Here is a 23,502-nt window from a genome sequence, read left to right on the forward strand (position 1 = left end):
CCCCTTTGTTTGTCACTATTATAGATTTTTGTTGAATCTCATTGGTTTATTATCATGGATGTTCACTTGTTTACGCTTTGGCCCTTTGGTAATTGACGATGATATATTCTAGAGATTGTTCACCCCCCAACCCCCTCCTCCTTCCTTTGTGCACCTAGAATTACCAATTTATTGATATTTCGTTTTGACCATGTGCTGCCCACGAGTGACTTAATGCTTTGATTATTGGATATTCTCCCTCTATAGCACCTCGACCATGCTTCAATGCCAATTAACGTTCTCTCCTGGGATTATGCGGGCGGTTATGGGGACAGAGGTTAGGAGATAGAAAATTAGAAAATAGAGAGATGGAAAGAATATTGGTGGAGCAAAGTTTGTAATAATAGAATATTTTAAAATGTTGAGTGGAACTTGATTTCCAACAATGAGGGTTGTTGAATAATACACGGAGAGGAGGTCGAACATCAATCTCAACATATTACAATAGAATTACTTCACACAATGGACTATTCTGCTTCTGACTCCTTATAAGTGGCCTCATATCTGTACGAAAGAAAAAAAAGTCAGTAGAGCACATTTATTGAGAATATCAATGGCGAATGCGCCGAATAACATACCTCTTTCCTCTAAAAACCCACAATCCCCAATTCCCACATGAAATATCATGCGGATCCATATCATTCAGGTCCCACCTCAGACTCCGGAACCTATTCTCTCCAGGCTCCAGCAACAAATCCACCTCTCCGCCACATTTCTCCATCACCCAATCCAAGTCCCTCTTCATATCCCACTCTGAATACCCCGTGCACAGAATGGGAACCTTCGTCTCCAGAAGATACGGTAGCGTTTCTTCCCATTCATGCGAGCTGGAGGGATGCCCAAGTCCCGGATGGAATAGCATGAAACAGTCAAAGTAAGGGTCATACGGCTGAAACATATTGGCCCGATGAATCGTGTGGAAATAGTCGACATACGTAGTTATCTTCATTAGGGAGTGCAAGCGGTCCTCAACGATGGCACCGAATGGATTTGATGGGGTGCGATCGGGGAGCGGAAACTCGTCGTCCCGGTTCGCCATGCTCTCTGGACCGATGAATATGAGGCTTATGAGCGCGCGTGGGAAGAGATAGGAAAGTTGCAGCCAGACGTCCCGGGGTAGGGAGGATTCCGCCCGTGCGCCTAGGATAAAGATGCGGACCGGGGGCGCTTTGAGGCGGAGGCCGGACATTGCTGCTCCCTCGCCGGTTCTAGGTGGATGGAGCGTGTAGCGAAGCGCTGGGTGGATCGGTTAGTTGCTCTCGAGGATCAAAAGGTAGATATCTAGGAAGTTCAGCGATACATACCACTCAAGCTCTTCAATCCCTCCGGCGTTAACCGGCCACCATTACGGATATGATATGGAGAAAGCTCATGCAGCACACTGGCAATAGTGACCGGGTACGTGAGCAATCTCGTCACCTGCCTCATGTTTCTATCATTGTTAATGGCATCAAATTGCCTGGTATATAAGAATGTATCCCAATTCGTCATATTCACAACCGATTCATCCTCCTGTGGGCCCGGGTAGATAAACTCGGTAAAAAATCTGCCAGACCTCAGGTCATGGTCGTCCTCATTTATTTGCCGGATTGTGTGGCACACTTCCAGATGCGCCTCGAAATCATCCATCCAGTGCTCTTCGGAGCAATATATCGGCACCCCACAGTCCGGGCATTCGAATTGAGAGTGCAAGGGCGGCTGGCTGTCACTGCTGGCTTCTGGTGACTTTCTCGCCTCAGAATCATACGGAGAGGTGGGAACACGCGTCCGACGATGACTTGGATGAGGACAGAAGGCATTCTGCGCTATGAACGCTGCACGCTGTCGTATTTCCGGAGAGGGGGAGTTGCTATACGAATGGAACAGGTTGTGCGGTTGAAGCAGAGGTCTTCCATGGTAGGCTTCTGAAGCCCCTGTTGTAGTGGGCTCGCTGGCAGATAACGATGCGACATTTGTAATAGTGGTCGTTTCGGCTCGAACTTTAGTCGACCATGAGCCTGCTTTAGAGGCCTGGAGGCTGGATGCATTTGTGCTCAGATGTTGGTATCGGCGTCCGACGTTGGACAGAGTCCGTACTCGAATTGAAGGAATCTGTGGCCGAATTCCTAGTCGTAGTGCTTGCGCACATTTCTGGCATGTAAATTCCATGACCATTGGGAACTATTGTCTCTAGAGAGAATGGACACTGATTTTGACGGGCAGTTGTATAGTTGACGCCAAAAAGTTCTTTGCAACCAATATCTTGGAGCTAAATAATATCAATCACGTGGCTGTGGGGTCCACGCTCCTTGAAAAGAAGCCGATTTTGATTTTCGGAATGCATTATCTTTGAATTTGTTGGATATATTTCTATTGTAATAAACTTGAGGGGACGAAGACAATAATAATAATAAATAACAATACATATCAAACGGTGGTTAACCCCAGGTTTCCTATGCTGTTAACATACCAATAACCACCTCTTCCGCATGCTTAACTTAGAACGGTGGTTGTCCGCAAACAAATAAAGCCAGGAAACAACCAGAGATGTTAAGTAAAGGCTGCGAAAAAGATAACTGAAAAAAAAACTTAAAATATATCTTCGCAAACAGACCAGTCATTAGCCTCCCTACACTTCCAATACCGTCCGTTATAAACCCAAAACTCCTCACCGGTGATTTTGCATCGGCCCTTGCTAAACCATTTCGGCTCAAATTCCTCACCCTTGGTCTCTCGCTCTCGTCTCTTTGCCCGCTGCTTCTCTTCCACACGATGCTTCTCCGTCGCCGCAAAATCATACTCGCCATCCTCCATAGCACGTTGGTCCGGACGGAGCCGTGTGTCTGTTGGGGGCAGGTGAGGCTTGAGGTTATCGGGAATGGCGTTTAACGTGAGAACGAAGGGTGTCAGGTTGAAAGGAATACCGGTGGGTCGGGGATGGCATTGCCAGACAAGGAATGCTCGGGTTGATTCTGGATGTTGGGGAGTATCATCATGAGGTGGGGTGACCGACTCTTGATACCCGGGCGTGTGCCTGGCATAGATCTTGTCATTCCAGCGCCCACCGATGCTCCATTTAGTCGATCCTTCACTATCCATCACTTTGCCGGAGACATGATAGGCGGAGGATGCCTTCCAGCCTCGAGGTTTGAAGTCAAGCATGCACACTTCGCCGGTAGTCCAATTCTTAATTTCCATAGACCCATAGTTGTCTACAGTGGGATTACCGGTAATGATGCCAACAACTGATGAAGTAATCTTTTTCCAAGTGTAGAGCTCCTCGCCACCACTGATAGGGCGTAGCCTCAAAAACCAAGTACCAAGTGGATTGATGTCGAACGACTTGCCATAAAATTTTGATTTCACAGCGGATTCACCCTAAAATTAAGTAAGTATCGTGAGGGAGAGCTGACAAACGGTAGTAGTACCAACAAGGGATGCATACATAGTAATCCCATTTCGGAGACTCAGCCCACGCGGCACCAATTGGGGGATGATGGCTAACTTGCTCAATGAAGAATCTGTAACCTTTATCCGGTCTGACGTATTCGAATGTTTCCCCAAGAAGAGGATTGAATGGCTTAGCCACACGGTCAATTGTTGAAGCATACTCACTAGCTGCAAAAGCAGCAACGTAGATCATGCGTTCCATGGAGTCTGCACGGTCAGCAGCGAGGTCAAGAAGATCCGCGTACTCCATATCCTCGGCTACCCGTTGGAGCAGCGACGTTGGTTCGTTGAATGACACAGGGAGTGTCATCTTGGTCATATCTTTGCCTATCATTGATTTCAAAATAGCCTAAAATGGGGTGTTAGTTAGCAACATCAATCTTGAATTGAAAGAGTGGATGCGCATGCTCCCTTACCCAGAGAGAAATTTTAGGTCTATCGTCTGCATCCATTTTAAGCCTCTTGCGAATTGGATCTTCATACCCTTTAAATGACGGAGCGATCTCATCGAGTTTCGAAGCTCGGATATTAGAAACGGAATCCTGGGCCTCGACTACCTTCTCCGGTGGAACTTCCACGATCTTGACTTCTCCAGCATCAACGGCATCAAAAAACTCTTCGTCCTCATCAGATTCCGAATCAGACAAGTTTGTGAGTTCCGTGATGAGGGACTTCTTCCTTCTCAGTTCCTTGCTGGCCTTGCGCTCCGTAAAGGCTAGTTTCTCAGTAACGGTTTCCTTGACCACTTCCAGGGCATCTTGTATTTGGACATGAGACGGGCCTCTACTGATGGGACGACTAGTTGAAGTTGACGGGTGCTCCAAAGCCTCCTTCAGCGCTTTTTTCGTTCTCTTTCGTTTCTCCTCCGACTCGCCAATTCTGCTCTGAAGCTCTTCATGTTCCTGGGCGACCCTAGCCATGCTGTCTTCCCACATCTTAAGGGCGTCAGCCTCCCTGTCCAGGCGATATTGCCAAAATGCGTCTCGATCCCTTGAGATTTTGAGTAAATCAACCACAAGGGAATTTAGACTACTGACTGCCCCTTCATAGGCATTTAAAGCTTGATCGATTGAAGGGTCTGAAATTCGAGTCTCTGGGTTCCTCACTTTCTCTGCCTGAAGAGCGGCTGAAACATTGCTCAAAAGATAGAGCTGTAGTCTAACAGATTGGGCGGTAATATTGAAAGCGTCCTTATTTGAAGGTTGTAGTTCATTGCTGCTGGCGTAATCTCCGCAATCATCATCTTCAGCTTCTCCTTGGAGGACGTGGCTAGTGAGAAGGGTTGGCAATTTATTGTTCTCTTGTGGGGAAAAGGTCGATTCATTTGGCACGTAATTGGAACTTTCATCTTCACCACGGATACTCTCCGTTCCTCCTCTTGAAGTTTGAAGACTCAGCCTCGAGCTCGCGTGGCTGAGAACCCCGAGGGATGACTGAGGTGCAAGGTTTTTCCCGCTTGGTCTGCCGACAACGCTAGCGGAGTCGCTTTGAGAATCCAACCCCTGTTTGTCAAATTGTTCCAGCATTGCCTGACGTAAGCTTTCTGCATTCCTTGTCCTGCGTCTGTCGTCTTCCTTAGCCTCATCTTTGGTCCATTGGATTGCGTTGTTCAGAGCCCAAAACCAACGCTTGGCCTCAACAACGTGGTTAGCCTTGAGATGGTACTTGACTGACGACTTCCCTTGTATCTCAAAACGGGTCTTATCTTGTGCATCCATATGCAGGGTCGCTATACGCATGTTGATCGCACCACGACAGGCAGAGCCAGCATCATCTGTATGATATTAGCGGGGTTATTTTGACAAGAAGTGACGTTACCCTACGGGTTTAGTGACTATGATCATACCTTGGTGTTTGTAATAACTCATTACACCATCCTCCAATACAAACCATCTCAACTTATAACCACTTGTGTAATTGGTCCATTTTTTGAGATAACCCTTCATTTCCCGAGCATCCTTTCCTCCTACACCTGCTTCTCCAACTCCAGATCGTAACGGATTCCCTTGTCCAGCTGCGCTGCCCAGGATTGCCTTTTCCTGGATTCCTCGCTGCGCGATCATGGCAGCGGGTGACCTCTTCACGATAGCACGGGTCCGATCGTCCTTTGTGACGTCTTGAGGGAGCTTCCCTTTTCGATCGCGTCTGAATGGATCTGCTCCATGCATTAAAAGAATCTGTATTAATTTTGTATCCTTCTTTCTAGCCGCCTCGTGAAGTAAGGTTCCACCAGTCATCACGGTAGTCCGATCAGTAACCAGATCCAAGCTGTTCACATCTAGCAAGCCTTCAACCCGTGGCTCCACCAACAGACGTTCTAGTCTCTCGTACTCGCCCTGCCCGATTAAACACTGCATCTCCTTCGTTTTAGCATCCAAGAATATCGAACGGGCTAGCTGGAGTTGCTGAAAAATCTCCGGGGTTCGCGCAAGGTCCAGAGGTATCTGACCGTTGTAGTTCGTAACGGAATCGTTAATATCCGGGCGCTCGAGGAGTTCGCGGACTATGGGGGCCCGACCCAGTTGGGCAGCGAGATGGAGGGGGGTGTTGCCATCACGATCTCGAGCATTGATGTCAAGGTTAGAAGAACTTGACAAGATATATTCAACAACCTGTGGCTCAACACATTGTATTGCGAGATGGAGGATGCTGGTGCCCAATGGCGGGGTTCCCTGGGACTGGGGTTCTGCGCATTCTTTGATGGCCTTGGATATGGCCGTGGTATCTCCGCTGCGTAAGATTTCGAAAAGGCGAAAAGTGCGAACTGATTGTTCAATCGACATGGCTGATCTGGTCAATACTTCTCCTCTGCCCCCTGAAGGTGGCTGTTCGTGAGAGGCAGTGGTGGAGCCAGCGTTCCCACCGGGGCTCTTGTTCAAAGACAGGGTGTCAGTCTGCTGGCGGGTGGCACACAGATTAGTCATGGAAGTCGAGTTCGAGTGGGAGGGACAGGAACCGTCGCTGGCTGGCGGGACCGAGAGAGCCTTGGGATCCATCGTAGCGGAAGCACCATACTGCTCACGATTCGCTAGGAGAATTTCGGGGTCTTCTTGAAGGCCAGACCTGCATTTGGCTCGGTGGAGGAAGGAATGCGCTAAGGCACTCTTTGAGCGTTTGTGACTGGGGCCGGGCAAGTAGAGTTGGTGTTAGTTAAGAGTTAAGTTAGGGCATTTATGTCAGCATGCGCATCCCTGCTGGGATATGACGACGCCAATCAATGGTACATCCGGGGCTCAGGCTGTTTCAGGCCATTGAACAACAGGAGAAGAGGCAACTATTGTAAAGAAAGGATATTTAACTGGGCAGGAAGAGGAGGTTTCTGGAACAGTGGTGAAAGGCGAATTTGAGTGGGGAGAGCTTTAAGATGCTGCCAATGAACAACGTCTCTAAGATGTTATATAGTTGATTTCCCGCCAGAAAAGAAAATGTCAATATTAGTTACCCTATCTCTTCTGACATATGCTCAAGCAGGTGCTGAATACACGCAATCCGCCCCGAAGTCCTCACTGTGTGTGGGGTCCACTCGTTGGTGCTCAATGGTATCTCCGGCGATGAAGGTTGATGGGCAATGGATGCAATAACGACTTGCAACAGGAGGTGATTGAAGAGAAGAAGATGAAGAGATTTGAGAGAGAAAGTAGCAGGAACTGGAAACTGGGATATGACAGATCGTTCTGTGGCGTCTACGACGTCGGATGAACGTCGTTGGTTGGTGGTTATCATTTCCCCAAGGGATGTTGAGTTTAAATACCCAGCTAGTATTCTGTAGTTGGACTGGGGACGGACTCCCCTACAATTCCGCTTTAATATTTAGTCCCTATTCAGTAACTCAAGCAGTCCCCTCTTCCAGCGACTAAATTTGATAACAATGGCTTCGTCACAAGCAGATGTTATTTCGTATAAACCCTTCATGTCTCAAGGGAGGCAAATACGCAGACCCTACACCAGGGTTCGACGAGCTCCTGGGAACAGGCTCTCATTGTTCCTTTACGAAATTCGTAGTTCTCCATAACATTATTACGTAGAGCAATCGTTTGTAATGGGTATAATCAATGAAAATGAAAAAAAAAAAATAAAAAAAAAAAAAATAATCACTTAGGTCTGCTCATGGCGTGAAGGAATATGAGTAGTCCAAGAGGTACCTTACTCTACTCCTTCTATTTATAATGGAACAAGTAAAATTGGCTGGAAGGGGGTTTTGAACAGACGTGCTGGTTAAAAAAGGAATCCCCATAGCATGTGGCCAGCTCAATTTACAGCCTTGGTGATTTCCAGTCCCACAATGATGTCGATGCTCCCAGAAGTTAGTTGGGCATGGATGATAACATGTAGGAATTGGTGAAACAATGAGACGACTGCTGCTGAAGTGGTCAGGGAATATGTTTATGCACATAAATTATCCTGTTGAAAAATGGGGGATTCTGTTGGTCAAGCCCTCGAATCCCTGGGATCAAATGTTAAGAGGTAAAAGAAAACGAATATAATCTTTTATGTACGTATCAATTACACGGCAGAAGGTTATGAAATACACTCATCTTCACCATGCATAACACCAGATTATAGCCAGGCGGCCTTTGGTGTTGTTTGCTTGTTAATTAAATATACAGATGGCACCGCGTATAATACAGCATTTCCCTCCCCACCCCCGGCTGTACTCGAAAACTTATCTCCGCTCTCCACTCACAAGCAACACAACCGATCCAAGCTGCCTCCTCACATCCTCCCGATCAACATCGTGAGTATCTTCCACCTCCCCCCACTTTCCCGTCTGCCACGTAACTTCCAGCGTCGACGCCTCGGCCGCCTTCTCAATGCCAAACTCCCTCCGCCCTTCCGGCTGCAGATGGCGAAACTCTTCACTCCACTCAACAATGAACCGCGCTGCCACAAGCAAACTCTTGCTAGCTAGAACAGCCCGTTCCAACCCGGCTAGCTCATACGCCGGCAGGCCGTAGATCCACCCGCGTATAACGTTCTTGGTTATCTGCGGCTGTGGGGTAGGCATGATACTATCCGCCTCCAATGAAGGCTTAATCTCAATGCCCGGCCACACTTTCTCAGTTAAGAAGTTGATGATCGGCATAGCTGTTTTGATTTGGATGTCACGTAGCGACTCCTGCGCCTCCCCTTCTCTCACCACCTGTCCCGATTCTGCTACCTCCTCGCTGTGAGCATCAGGATCATGTATATTCTTCTCCGGCGCCCAGATTAGCAATGTGTCCGTGTCCAGATATCGCATTGTGGTTTTCAAGATTTCGTTGCGGATGGTATCTTGGCTGGCAGCATCCTGCAAGGCGATATCTTGCGCACGGGCTGTAAGCGCCGTCAGTGGGATTAAGTGATGTTTTAGAGCCTGGTGGGAGGAGACGAGGAGGTCCCATTCGAGCGCGATGGCATGGGCAAGATGTGGCTTTGAGGGCGGGATAGTGATGATTTTCTTTTCTGGGGTTCGGATAGGGCGCGAGTCTAGGAGGACTTGATGCCCGTCTATAAACATGTATAATAATCACGATGAAGAAAAATTAGCATATTCCGCTTTATGACAAAATGCTTCAGGTGCCAAAGCTAACTTGTTGATAATAATTCCTAGAGACGAACGGGCTGGCGGGAAATTATTTCAGTCTACTTTTACAATGTCTGGTTTCTTACCGGCCACTTCTTTCACATGGACATCCTTCCAGAAACGCCTTTTCAGCAGTCTTAACGTTGTCTTCGTTCCCTGTTGTACTTCTGAAATGTTCTCCTGTTGCATAAGCTCTGACTGTTTCTTTCTCCGCTCAATGCGCTCAAGGAATTCAGGAGACGGAACGGGCGGTTTTGGTGGCGGGCCATGGACGCTTATGGGATGGGCAACAGCGCCTTTTGCTATTGATGAGTGGACATGGCGAGTGTGACTATCAACCCACGGGAGGCGTAAAGGGGACTTGGGGTTAAAAAGAGTAGATGCGGATATCCTCGAGATTGGTTTCATGTTGTTTGGTATTTCTTCAGTTGTATCTCTTGCTGTAGCGTAAGTTGACGTCGAGCTGACATAGCACCGCCACAGTGGCAGGGCTATTCATTCATTCATTAGGGTTTGAGATTTGCAGCTGGTAACTATTTTGGGACACAGAGCTTAGTAATATATATTGTTAGTTTACTAACTATCTATATTCCTTCTCTTCGCACTCCAAGCACTACAGGTCTCGATTTCTAAACCCAACCATACAACATACGAAATAATATTCACCAGCATGCAGATAAACGCTGCTAATATGCAGCACCTGGAAGAACACACATTCTCAAGGAAAGCGAATTGTTTGTTTTTCCAGTCTAGAACTGACGGCTAAACACGGACATTTCATCGGCATACGTTTCTACGAATGAGGTTTGGCTTTTTATGTTTCAGTGCCAAGAGTTGGGTAAAGGAGCTCTGCATGGCTGGGGATTGATCTTTATTATTTTGGCAGGGAGAACGTATATACCCCTATCTTTTAGAAATATGAGTCCTGCCCTCTGTCAACCTCTGGAAGTTCGTACATACCCGCCTCACTGGACGAAACGATGACTTCCACAAGCTGAGGGGTTTATTTTATTTATTCATTTTTGGGTTGAAGATATAAATTCTGAAACTTCTCCATTAGGTCTTTGGGTCCTACAGACCAGGGGACTCTAAAGGCGGGGCGACGTTCCCAGAGCATCGATCTGAAGAACCATGTACCGAGGACTACCTCCGATTAAGGAACCGCTGCATATGCAGGTAAATATGGAGTCCCACTGTTCATCAAGAACGATCTACCCAATTCCCAACTTACAGACTGCAAATCATAGTGCGCCAGCGTCAACCCAGATGCGCACTTAGCACTTCGACCAATTGTGAGTACATAGAGGAGTTGAGCAACAAAGAGGAAATTCTGCAGCGAAAGCAGAAGTGAATCGGCTGATGCAGGATCACCGGAACAGCAGATCTCATAGATCTCCCGCTCAGTCTGGAGTCGATCGTCCAAGGAAGTGCCCTGAAAATCACTTTACTTCATAACTGCGACAAATGTGGTTGTTTACAGTTCACCCTGGGCTTATGTTTTCTTCTTCCGCAGAGAATATATGCCAGCCGTCTTCCGCAACGTGTATCTTGGTTCAGCTGTCGAGTGTTAACATTCGTTGAGGAAAAGCAACATAAACGTCACGTCTGGCAAGAGTATTTTTCAGTAATGCATGTACACACACATGCATACAATTTGGCTCTGAAATACCACCTTCCGAGATAATTAACTCTCTATGGACCCGACACCCCAAACACCTTTCCCCAGTACGATCTCTATGAACTAACTTTTCTCCTTGTTTTGCATTTGACCACGTCATTTGACTGCGTCATTCTGATCTATCTCAGGCTGCAAAAGAAAAAGTCAAGCCGGTGGTTCACCAACTTGGACTGCTGCTCGAGTCAAGGACCCTTGCGTTTTGTATTTGACATTCTTATAAGCCTGTTCACTTCCATGCAGCGAGTACATATCACTTGCATGTGCGCCCTTCGAAAGGAAACGGGCGCAGAACATATCCACTAACCTTCAAGGGAACTGGCAATCAGCATCGAGTATATGCAAAGACCCTTCCATGTTCCCTGCAACGAATCTGCAATTATTGTGAACCTTGAGAATCTCACAAACAGGGAACCTCAAGCATATCGAACGCAGTGGCTCGCATGATGAGCTACATTTGGGTGTGTGGTTCCATCTTGTGGGGAAGAGGGCATGGATATTGATGGGATCGTGGTATTCATACTGAGAAAGAAGCACCATGCACGCTGCACAACAGCGCTCAGTGCCACTCACAGACAGAAATTCAGCCGTCACTGTCGGATTCCTGACTGCTCATGCTTAGTTTCCGTCGGTTTGCCGTCCTGAAACAAATTGTCGATCATCTCGCTAACCCAGGGTTCGGATTATATCATCAATCATCTTTCGCTTTCTTTTGATAACCCTGGACCATCTCTGTATCTAGAACTTTTAGACGCGGCTGTAGTGAAACGATATTCTAGAGCCAGATTTTCTAGAAAGATTCATGGTATCTAGTGATACGATGCTTTTTATCCTTCAAATATACGAAGAAGCTCCTTTACAGTTGGCTTTGAAAAAAGAGGGACATAAAAGAGTTTTGCATGCCACACTGTTATAATTAAGCCTTTGGAACTATATGTGAAGGTTCTGGTGAAATTACAAAATGTACCTGAGCCGATTTTATGCTCTACTACCCGATATAATATTTAAAATCATGAAAATGACCAATCAGCACGGCATAAATCCAACTGTGACTTCTTGAATGATTCCTGTCCCACAGAGCTTTTTAAATATGATTTTGACCACCTCTATCCAAGTATTACACCCCCTTCTCATTCCCACTGATCATAGTTAATTCGACTCCCCTTCTTTTGCCACTCCACCTAACTACCATCTATCTAGCACATTATCTCTTTTAAAGTATCTTGTGCATTCATGATATTAAAAATAAAAATAATATCCCAGACGAAGAACCAATATCGATCAAAATCTAAGGAGAATCGTTCAATATATCTTCCGGTTATTTTGAAGAGAAAGAAAACCTTTTCTCACCAACTCCTATTGAAAGAAAAGACATACGCATTCGAACTCGGAAGGAAACGCAATGATATAATAAGTTACCAAGCAAACAAGAATAGGCAAAAACACTGGTTAATTATGGCATGGAAGGAAAGGAAGATATCTCAGGAACCACGAATCCAGTCCAATTTTGAGGAAGAAATAGAGAGCGTATGTATCACAATTTAAGAAAATAGAAGACAGAGCTCCAGGTCGCCGACTCTTCCCCATTACTGTAGAAAGCAAAAATAGCATGAATAGCAAATATATGTGATTGAAAACCATCCTCTAGAGCGCCAGAATCCACTTTCTTTGCCTGTATCCAACAATCTGCGCGAGATATTAAGATTATTGTTTCCTGGACGGAAGTCATGATCCATATAATTTTTCTAGTTCGTTACAACTGGAACGCGAGAGAAAAGACAAGAGAAAGATATGAAACAAAAAACAGAAAAAGTAATAAAAAGGGGTGCTGTGGTGCTGAAGCCCCAATTCTCACCTATTAGAATTACCAGCGTGTTTGTCTTTCTGAGTTTTCGTGATTTGGTGAACTCGATCGTAAAAATAAGATTCGTGATATCGATGACTTTTGGCGCTTTTACTGATTAAAAATGTAGCAAAAGTGGTGATGATTTGCAAAACATTTGGAGATGACCATTTCTAAGGCACACCCAAAAACAATGAAATAGGGGTATCGTCTGACCAATAATATCGAGCATGAAAGGGTCGATTTAAGATTACCTAATTGCGGAGAGTTGGAAGGTGGCTTGATTTTGCTCCGAAATGAGACCGATTATAGAACGGGTCGGCCAACCTGGAAAGAGAAAGGAAAAGTAAAAAATTGCATGTCGTGCATTTGTTGGAGGCATCGCCACTCGGATAAAGAAAATCGTTGCGGCAAGATTTGGCATCTTGCATGATCTGGCGTGGTATCATCCCGCGGCCCGCAATCAACAAGAGGGGCCAGTAGTTTCGCAGAATAACAAAGTGGAAAATCGTTAACTAATTAAGCATTTCAGTGTCAAATTCTTTGATACAGCGATGTATTTTATTCGCCAAGCTACCAGAAAATTCTTACCTGCAGGTTCTGTAACTAAAGGGCGGAGCCAGGTCCAATATCACTGAGCAAAAATTTTTATTTTGAGTGTTGAAATAGATAGGCTTTTACCTCTTTTTAACCTTCATCTTCGGGGCTTTTCCCGCATGCGTTCTGAATCACTAGCATCAGCACCATCGCGGGTGCCCCATGTGGTCTAAAAAACGCAACAGCGCAGTTTATGTCAGTGATTGGAACAAAGGCATAGTGACAAGGTACGTCTGTTTATGGAAAAAAACTTGGCCACAATTCGTACGCGACACTGAAAAAAGACGAGTCGGAGGTAGAGAACTTTTATGGTGCTCGCTTGTGACGGAGAGCTGAGCATTGAGCCAACTAAAACTCTAAACCCATCTGGCCCAAACTCCACAATTTTGAGTAGAGATTGACAGGGTGGGCAAGCAAACGGACTGTTCCCAGAAAGGTAAAGAAAGGTCCAGAACAGGTGCAACCATCTTGGCCCACACGGCATTATTCAAAGCTACCTTGGTAAAAGATACTCAAATGAGAAAAGCGGACTTACCACATTAAGTGTAAAAGCAGCGTAGAGCTTTATCAGGCCGTGAAAATATCCAAACAGAATTGACACGGGTAAAAGGAGAAAATCGGCTGGATTTCGAATATAGTGACCGAGGAGCTTGATAAATTTACTGACGAACATCCATAGAGCCAAAGCCTTCAGTGTGAACATGCGAGAGCACTCGTCCCAATCCTTTGTGCCATAGTAGCATAATACGACAAGGGCCAAATCTCCAACCAAAGCTGGCGGCGACAGGGTGGTCAGATAGACAGCATAGGTGCTCCATGGTTGGCGGCTAATGGGAGAGTAGTCAACACGGACCCTTCTATGTTAGCCCTCTGGCCTAATTATTATGGTTCATTGTGACAGGGATGAGCCAAGTTATCAAGCCTCACTGCAGAAGCTCCAGAAAGGAGCAGCAGCATTGATTGCGCGAATTGCCGGGGCTATGGCCGCTAGAAGAACCAGAAAAAAAAAAACCAAAAAGAACATACAAAATACGACGTAATCCCGCACAACACGGGAAAAAAAACAAAAACAAAAACAAAAAAAAAAAAAAAAAAAAAAAAAAAAAAAAAAAGGGAAGTTGAAAAATGGAAAAAGTGCCCCTCACTTTATAAGTTCAATGGCTTCGTGGGTGTCGTTGTCGAAGTTGCAGTTTGCAGGTATAAAACAGGACCAAATCCCACCGGCACCAGAAGGAGATAGTATGAGAAAAATTGTTGAAGGAGGACACAGGAAATGACGCTAGACCAAGGAGATGCCAGTAACTTACTACCAAACGACTTGCTCCTGAATCAGGGTTGTGAGATTACTCCGCCAATTACTCCGGGACCACCTAACGCATTGCTTGAGATACTTAGAGTTGCTTTCAAGCGTTGTCTGGATTTCCACCTCTGGATGGTATTGGAAATATGTTTCCCAACCGTGCGATACCATCCAGCGCGACAGGAAATTGTCATCATCTGCATTCAATTCATATTTCCCAAACCACCACTCCTCATTTGTGAAATTGTAGGTGAAGTCCCGATCCTGAAGGATTTTGGTCCGGTAAGCAGAGGTCCGTCCAGAGAGGCAGGGCATGCCTCCGTCCACATGCGTTGTCGCAGCACAATCGAAATTCCTACGCTCCAGGTACAATGCCCCTAGGAAGTCCCACACCCGCTTTATGGAGAACAGTGATGAGTCTGATTCCTTTAGCCTCTGGCATGTAGCTACTCCTCCATAGATAGGGTCCTTTTCAAAAACAGCCAATAGCCATGCCAGCTCCCTTGGTGGCCAGCTAACATCATCATCCACGAATACCGTAATCTTAGTTTGGACCTCGGGAATAGCACGCACCATTTGGCGTCTTTTGTTTGGTTTTGGGATGCTAAGCAGTTGGATCCGAGTTTTTGATGCGGGCATTGTCCTAAGCATTTTCTCTGCGCTCCCCCTATTGCTATCAATTGTTACGAGAATAATTTGGAACGGCTCGTTAATAAGGACGGATCGGAGGGTCACTTTTAGTTCATCTCCGTAGCCCAGCAGAGAGGGTATGATAATTGTGGCGTCTTGAGATGTCAACGTTGGATTCTCTGCTGGGAATATTGGCTTGAAAGTCCAAACGGCGATTAAATTAACAACGAGACGTACATAACGGTAAAGACTAGTTATTCCATGCTAGACATCAGTAGAAGTTCACCTCTGCAATACGGATTCTCAATGATCTTCATGCCTTCGTCAATGTTCATGACAGCCAATTGGAAGTTATCTGGGTGAGGCGCACTGACAATAATAGCTTAAAAGATAGCATATATATGTTGTCGAGCTCCATTTTTGGAACAGGTTTGGTTCCGTCTTGCCAAAATTATTTTGAAAGGTCAAGATGCCCGCAATTGACACAATAACGCCCGAGAGAGAAGAAGAATAGTGAAATGTTATATATGAGACATAGAGGATAGAAATGGACGTTTAACCCACCGTGGTCACGAATAATTGAAACGACAGTCCCAGCGGAAGTACCACTGAAAAAAAATAAAGTAGTTCTAAATTGAAACAGCAAATCTGGAACGAAAAGAAAGGAAGAGAGGGATTGAATTAAATAATCCAAATAGTACGTATAGATCAATAAAGAGAAGAGGGCCACAATAGCGAACGCAAGTTAAAAAATGACTGGAGAAGGGGTTGTATAAAGAGACCTTGCTGTGGGGAGCTTTGGGGAGAGAGCCAATATAGAACGATCTGCTCCGTCTCCGATATCATATGAAGTAGCTAACAGGAAGGCTCTTGGACTAGAGGAAAACGGCTCAACTGGCCAATGTTATGCCCGTTATGAAATTTATTACTTTCGATGGTGCTTTCCATTGGCTGTTGCATGATCTTAACATCTTTTTTAAATTGTTTTTTCCTTTAGAAAAAATTTTGGGGCGTTATGCGAATGCAGGTAATATGGATACCATGCCTTTCCATGACAAGGGGGGCACATACTTGCTTGGCTCGCAAGGAGTCTCCATGTAGACCATTCCAAGAGTTAGGGTAGTAATAACACAAGGTGCGATGAAAGCTAGGGGAACTTGAGGACTGCAATGGGAAATCGTGTATCATCAGAAAACCTAATACCTACATATTCCGACCATTGCATCCATTTGTCTCTCTTTGAAGCAGACGAGTCCCAATGATTTCTCGTTTGTGGATTCTAACATGCGGTTCACCTTGAGGCGGAGGATCCATGAGGGGTCAAATAAAAATAAAATGCGGGCCGAGCTAGCTGAATTGTTAACTTACTACCTAGATAGTTAGGGTTAGTTATGGAGTCGAGCTTGGGGAAATTATAGTTAGCTCTGAAAATCGCCGAAACACAGACGGCGCACTGGTTGAACTGAGAGAAACTCACCGCTGAAGCGAAGGAGGAAAACACTTTTGGAACATAAGAACAATGGCGATGAGCAGCATAGGCTTCCACAGTAATATTCAAGATAAGTAATTTATCCAGCGGCATACATAAATTCACGACCATCTCGTTAGAATACCCAACGAGTAAATCTGATTGGAACGCTGGTTTTATGTTATAACGACTTGTTCCACGTGGCGTAACTTATTTCTAGAATTCTGCAAATGTTGTTCAATGATGTCAACCACTCACATAGCTGCCCTTGACTGTAGTGCTAAGTGTTGAGATATCACTTTCACATAGAACCGCCGGAGATACTTGACATCTCGAAGCACAGATGAAAATTATTCTATGCAGTTTCTTGTTTTTGTTCCTGTTTCCCGTCATCTTATATTCCATACGGCAGGATAAATAATTTTGGCTACGGTAGTTAGCAGCCAACAGAGTAGCATTGATGGGTTCAGTTGCGCATTTCGACATTTATTATAGGACAGGTTAGGTGTCTCTGACACAACACAAACATTCCTTTGTTGCGGTTTTGATTTAAAAATTTTCTTCTCCGGGATTCGATTTCTTTTCACACCTAGAAGTGTGGCGTGCTGGTGCGCAACTAACTCAAATTAACTTGATCTTAGTGGCGATCTTCTCGCCGTACGAGGGTGTGAGGGATCGACTGCTGGCGAGGCGCAGCCGCCGGTTAGCCGGAGGATAGGAAGCTCCAGCTTTGATAACAACAGCACAAATGAATGGGTGGTTGTATTGGAGGTGTCCTCATGAGCCGGAAATAACAAAGCAGAAACCCTTGAGACGACGCATCGTACTGATGTAAGCCGGTGAGCTAGTTGAAATAGATGGAAGCTTTGGGCGCAAAAACGCCGAATCCGCTGGAGGTTATGACAAGAGCAAACCGAGAGATTTTGATATAACTGACGGGTTCCTAGTTCAATACTTATTAGCTGGGTTTTTAAATCCCAGCCACACAACTGATTGTTTATGCAACTTTTATAATTTCTCGTCCCTCCAGCCTAACGTCACCATAGTCCTTGTTTTGTCGTGAGTGGAACTAGTTAACTATAACTACTTCTAGTCTCCAAGTTGACTGCATCACTTTTGAACATCTCCCATTGCCCAATGGCAAATGCGCCCTTGCTGACTCAACAGGTAGTATCGTCGGAGCAAAATAAATCAGTAGAAAAAAAAATGAAAGAATGAAGAACAAAATGTGAATGGTTCAATTGCTTTCAAGGCAGTGTCACTACGCGCAAGAACATAAGGGCAACGCAGCTTAAGTTATGTTAACCAGTTCGCTCTCCATTTTCCCGTTTGGGGCGCTGATATTTACCCGAGGTTCCTTCTTCCTGCATCAATCATATGAAGTCCACTAAATTTCGCCCTTAGCCGAAGCCTCATGCAGAGTCAATTTGTATCTAGCGAACGATCAAGTTGCTGCTCGTCAACTGATATGGTGAGTTTGAAACTTATTATTTTTTCTCAGTTCAGTTCATAATATATTTGCAGAGAAGAAGGGGTCAGAGCAACAGCATAGCTAACTATATTACCAGATATACACCATTATTCCATCCATGGAGGGCTTCAGGAATGGGTGTTAAATAACTTATGCATCCTTGGTAATATACCAACTCTGAAATTCTGCGTGTAGGAGAAAATGGATTATCACAAACTGCCGGCGGGAGACTCTGAGTTTGCGCCCCTTCAAATGTGACTGATGGTAACCGCTTTTCCAACCTGTAATTGCTTGCAACTTCCACATAATTCTATTGTTTAGCTTACTTGTAACTGTTGTCTGGCTTTCCAATGGAAGTTTCTTTATCCAACCCGCTGTTCATCTTTTTTTTAGATTCACCAACTTGGAACACAGTGGGATTTCAAAGGGAATACGAAAACAAGCCTCCAACCTTGCATCAGCAACCTCCCTCTACCGTAAATGGCAATTCATCGCGAGAGACGTGATTGAGCTACCTCATTAGTTAGTTCAGCTTTTTGAACCCATATCTTCAATTGCCAGGAGAAGGTGTTGAATTCTATACCGTACGAGTTTGCTCTACATCTTTTGGTCCGAACGGACAATTATTCGCTATATTTCATGCCGCAAAATCCGTTGAAAAATCGGTCCCATGATCTCCCCATCAATACAAGACATTAGTTACTGGGAGCATTCCAGCAGCTAACAGAAACCACATTGTTTCTGTATCAACAAAGGTCTGTGGAAAGGCCAATGGAAGAGTCTCAATGGTTGATCCTCCAGGAACCCACCATCCCGCGAAACATCCCACGCTGAAGTTTAATATTTAGTAATATCTAAATAGCTGCTATCTCCTCTCTATCAAACTACTCCGTAGATTCTTTACAATACTAATGGAAAATTGACTTTTCTGTAAATGGGCAGGTCGAATGTACCTGATCATAAAATTGGAAGATTGAGAACCTTCAATTCTTCACAGTTAAATCAAAAAAGCTGCATTGAATTGTTTAAGGAAGTGAAGCTGAATCTCTGGTCTGGCTCACAAACACAGCCCCAATACCAAAGAGTGACTCCTCCGCAGGATCAAGTAGTGCGTGTTTCAAATGTGGAAGCGAGAGAGCCGAGCATAGCATGCTGATTAGCTAAATAGGCTCACCTTTCACTAACTATATCTATGTACTCTTCCTCCTTTTTCAAGGAAAATACCCTAGTTGTTCGAAATATCCTGCACGGCAAAAAGCTCTCAAAAAGTTTATGAGCTGAGACTTTAGGTCTCAGTTTTCTTTATGGTAGAATATTTTATTGGACCTGAGTCACGTTTTACATTGTATCCCATCTATATTGATCATTCATTTGTTAATCAAGACGGACAACAATCCGCATTCAGATTTGAAAATCCCTGGCTTCAGCGACCCTGGTGTGAAGGCATAATGAACGCCTCAAAGTCAAGGGAAAAAATGTTACATCTTCTTTTGTGACCTCTGACAAGTACTCGAAACCCTATGATACTACTCGACACCGTAGAGACAGTACGCCCACACAATTGCTCATAACATACCCTCACCTCATACACGGGAACGGTCATATCCACATGCGGTGGTTGCTAACATGGGCTAGATATTCTTCATTTTAACTACCAAAACCACATTTCTCCGAGGGCTCATTTAACAAACCAAAGTGCTGTTAGTACAAGCCGAAATGTTTCGGCCACTTATTCCTTGGTGAACTAGATCAAGGAATGTTACTTCAAGCAATTTCCCTGTCCAACGATGTCGAAGGAAATTCCAACTCGGAGTTCCCAATAACTAAAATAGTCTGTTGAACTCGGATGCTCAAAAAACCTGCAAAGTATCTCTCAACACTGAAGTTCCCTCACTTTTAATTTAAGAGTGAATTGTTGGGCTAACTATCTGTTAGTTCCGGGTCAGCCTCAGTTCTTACCAATGTTCTGTCTGTCGATTTCGTACATACATCAGTAACTACACACTCGGTATATATGTGTGTATGTTCACCCTCGGGGTTTGAAGCAAGATTGGTTCCAGTATGCAAGAGATTTAATAACACTATTTTAGAGGTGGGCTACATCAGACACTGCGGGTCGTTTATTATCCATTTGGTGTTGCTGACGGAATTTGCAGTTGATTATTTATTTTCCAAAGAGAAAGAATTCAAAATGCTTACTGCTTCTAGAAGAGTCCTTTTATGCAACCAACCCGTAATCCATGACGTTTACGGAGTAATTATTCTTGCTGAGTTCCACCATGGCATTTTGACTTGCACAAACGTCGCGAAATAACTCCGCACAGGGGTCGTAATCTCGAAAGTCTAGAACGTATCAGTGCCTCTGGACACGGTAATTTTCAGGTTGTCCCAATCAGGTTTTCCGGCTGGCTCAGCTTCCAATCACTAATGGGTTCTAGTATTGACCGATCTACAGAACCAGCGTTCGGCTACGGGAACGAGCCGTACCGCTTTGCTAAATTCCTAACGCCAATTCTGTATTTTTCCAATCGCATCCTGCTTCAAGAAATCTTTCCCTACACATGGTCGCCTCTGGAAATCTATTTACCTCATCAGAATTGGATTACAGTTGGAGTTAACAGATATTCCAGCCAATATCTATTTCGAGATTCTATGACCGTCATTGCTTGATTTAAGAGCGATAAAAGGGCTGCATTTCACGACCGCTCATGGTCATTGATTCCCCATATCTCGCCATGCTGAATGAGAATGAGGGTATGTAGATTGGGTTGAAGCTTGTTGTTAATATCAGTTGGTTTTGGTATTCGTGAAACGACCACAAAAACGAACAGTTCTTTGAGATTGAACATGCGGTGTGCTGGACGGATAGTCATTAGAGCTGTTCTATTATTTTCATCATTCTTATTCTGTATTGTCATCCACAGCATTCTCCTTGCCACGGGCGTTTAAACCGAAAATCTTTAGAAGAATTCCCTAGACTGGCGCCGATTTTTCCCGCGGAAGCTACGGTCGCTTCCTCCCCGAGACGCTAAAACAGGTGAACGTATTAACTCTCGGCCAGGACGAAGATGTCCAGGGATATTTGAAGCTCATTGTTTCAGGTCCTAAAGGCACACACCTCTGAGCATGTCCTGGATGTGCGAAAAGCTGGGAATAATTAAATCAGAATTAAATTCTCGTATCTTTTCGCCTCTCTCTCGAGTGTATCACGATAAGATTTTAGATACACAGAAGACTTTTGTTACACATGGTTTATTAACGATCATGAAACTTGTCATAATGGCTTGCAGGGATTTCACCAGCCCGTAATTTTTATTTAGCTTTGTATGTATTTTCAATTCCCAATTTTTTTTAAATTTTTCTTGGCAGAAGACGGGATCATTTGAACTATCCATGGATGACCTGTATCATCCACGCTGAGCAAACTGACATCCATATTTATTCGACAATTTCTCCATTGGGAATTACGCAGGAATTCGTTTCTATGTATTATTTATGGGCGCTGTCTACTAGCGAGTCCATTTGCTTGTATTGTGTTTCTTGCCCCTGCTTGAGGATTTGGAATACACTGAAGAACTCCAGGGGTGATTTGAGAAAACCTCCAGTTAGCAGTTGGAACCGCAGTCATATATAAGCGTGAGGAAGCTCCCAGCGCATACCGCGTAACTTAATCTGGTTCGGCCATGCGTGTATGAAGCGTTTAGCCAAGGACTTAGAAGAATTGATGGAAAGTTTTTATCTTCCGGCTTTTAACTGCCAAAAGGTAAGCTCAGAAGTGGAAATTCGACAACAAAGTGCATAGCTAGGGCCGATATCTCCCGTTTTGTGCTGCACAGCTCATTGCACAGCACAATAATAATTCATGACTTCTCAAAACATTCGGTCAATCCCCATACGTTCTCGACGTGATTTAATTTTCAAATTGTGAGACCTCACGATGTTGAATCAGTTGCAGAGAATTGATTGGGCTGCCAAGAAATATTATCAGTCAAATGAGGGTTTATTCAGATATAGCTAGCTATTGAATAGATTCGAGATATCAGCGATGAGGCTCCTGTTCTAACAGTTAGTCATTTTCGACAGTAGCCTTCATATATAAAAACTTACTGATATATATGTACATACACAAGCACCTTATATGCCTTTCCATTAATGCAAGTCTTGGGTGGAAGGATGTTTGTTTATTACCTTTGACCGTCAAAGTCATGGATTTTGTTGTAGGTGTTGTTTTACCTCAAGCTGTTTGGGATGGCACACTGGATATGAATGGATGCTTTGCAAGAACGTAAACGGATTGAGTTATGATTTCGTCTAGTTAATTTTGAAATCTGTATATACCTAAGATCCTTTTCTCAAGTAGGGATCGAGAAGGTATTTACCTAGTGAATTTATTTAGCAGCTTTAATGACAGTGCATATCGTTTATGTATGTAGATATGTACATGTACATGTACGGTATATACATGCTAACGTCAATATATCGTGTGGACATTGTGGAAATATTGTAACCCTCACATTCCGTTGGCGGAGGCTAAGCATGTTTCCCCTACCCGGTGTAATGCCAAAAATATCAATTATAGCCCTGCGACAAGTTTAGCAAGTTGGTCATATTAACAGAGGACGGTTATATTCCTTCCATTGTAATTCGACCAAGGCCCCTAGATTCTGATCAGCATATAATGGCCTTCTCCTAAAATTGCTTTTGAAGCATATCACAGGCTGGACGGATATAAACCACACTATTTTGGCTGATAAGTTGAAAGGTTATATTCGAACTCGTGCACGCTCATTTGAGGAGTACAAAGGTCTGCTGCCATTTGATAGAGTGGGTGGTAGCAGATAATTTGCGCGGAGGATGGAAAGGTAGGTCGCGTGTAGTAAATATAAAGGATAATCCGCGAATCGGGCGGTGGCCAAGCCTATTTGCAAACGACAAGGATTTCCATCTAATTTTTTCTAATTTTTTTTCTTTTTCTTTCTTTGCATTTTATTTTATTTCATTTTATTTATATATACGTATATATATATATATATATTCATTAATGCCCCTTGGACAACGGTGTTCAGGAAGTGGAAAGGATTGCCAGGTTATTCTGCAACTTGCCTCAGCTCTCTGTAGACAATGGAGACGTCAATAGGAAAGAGCTTCGATAGTGATTCTGGAATTAGACATTGAGGAGGCTGTGAGATCGTTGGATCAACGCTTCCTTTCATTATATCCGAGTATGAGCCAATAGGGTTTGGCACTGGGAATTCCCGAAGAGCTTCCTGTGCTGGTATTCTGGGAATTGCCATTCTCGTCCTCAAGGCGATAACTCCCGGTAGTAGGAAAACTGGATGGCAGGTAATACAAAGGTGAGATTCTCCTAGGAATTGAAACGACGTGCCAACCAATGGGTGCGCCTGACTAGTAGCACCTTGAGAATTTCCGGAAACCTAGGTGATCCGACCTATATCAGGCTAGGCCTTCAAAGGGGCGTTACGCGGT

At 44.5% G+C, this 23,502-nt stretch overlaps 4 protein-coding genes across 4 annotated transcripts; all 4 read right to left on the reverse strand.

Annotated features, from left to right (window-relative positions):
- Positions 1–506: 506 nt before the first annotated feature.
- PAAG_12542 (hypothetical protein) lies at positions 507–7,191 on the reverse strand (the record flags this gene model as incomplete). Its single annotated transcript, XM_015848020.1, has 8 exons — positions 507–543; positions 618–1,275; positions 1,344–2,199; positions 2,629–3,396; positions 3,464–3,817; positions 3,885–5,242; positions 5,315–6,588; positions 6,911–7,191. The coding sequence occupies 8 exons, from the start codon at positions 7,189–7,191 to the stop codon at positions 507–509; spliced, it is 5,586 nt and encodes a 1,861-aa protein (XP_015702360.1).
- A 940-nt stretch (positions 7,192–8,131) lies between these two features.
- On the reverse strand, positions 8,132–9,439 carry PAAG_08325 (ATP12 chaperone protein; the record flags this gene model as incomplete). Its single annotated transcript, XM_002789683.2, has 2 exons — positions 8,132–8,955; positions 9,118–9,439. 2 exons carry the CDS (start codon positions 9,437–9,439, stop codon positions 8,132–8,134), a joined length of 1,146 nt encoding a protein of 381 aa, XP_002789729.2.
- Positions 9,440–13,243: 3,804 nt separating this feature from the next.
- PAAG_08326 (hypothetical protein) lies at positions 13,244–16,390 on the reverse strand (the record flags this gene model as incomplete). The annotated part of the gene is made up of 7 exons (XM_015846477.1): positions 13,244–13,315; positions 13,682–13,973; positions 14,454–15,326; positions 15,374–15,458; positions 15,641–15,684; positions 16,148–16,240; positions 16,284–16,390. 7 exons carry the CDS (start codon positions 16,388–16,390, stop codon positions 13,244–13,246), a joined length of 1,566 nt encoding a protein of 521 aa, XP_015701141.1.
- Positions 16,391–23,102: 6,712 nt separating this feature from the next.
- On the reverse strand, positions 23,103–23,309 carry PAAG_08329 (hypothetical protein; the record flags this gene model as incomplete). Its single annotated transcript, XM_015846478.1, has 1 exon — positions 23,103–23,309. The coding sequence occupies one exon, from the start codon at positions 23,307–23,309 to the stop codon at positions 23,103–23,105; it is 207 nt and encodes a 68-aa protein (XP_015701142.1).
- Positions 23,310–23,502: the final 193 nt, after the last annotated feature.

Source organism: Paracoccidioides lutzii, assembly GCF_000150705.2.
Source record: "Paracoccidioides lutzii Pb01 unplaced genomic scaffold supercont2.32, whole genome shotgun sequence".
NCBI classification, from domain to species: domain Eukaryota; kingdom Fungi; phylum Ascomycota; class Eurotiomycetes; order Onygenales; family Ajellomycetaceae; genus Paracoccidioides; species Paracoccidioides lutzii.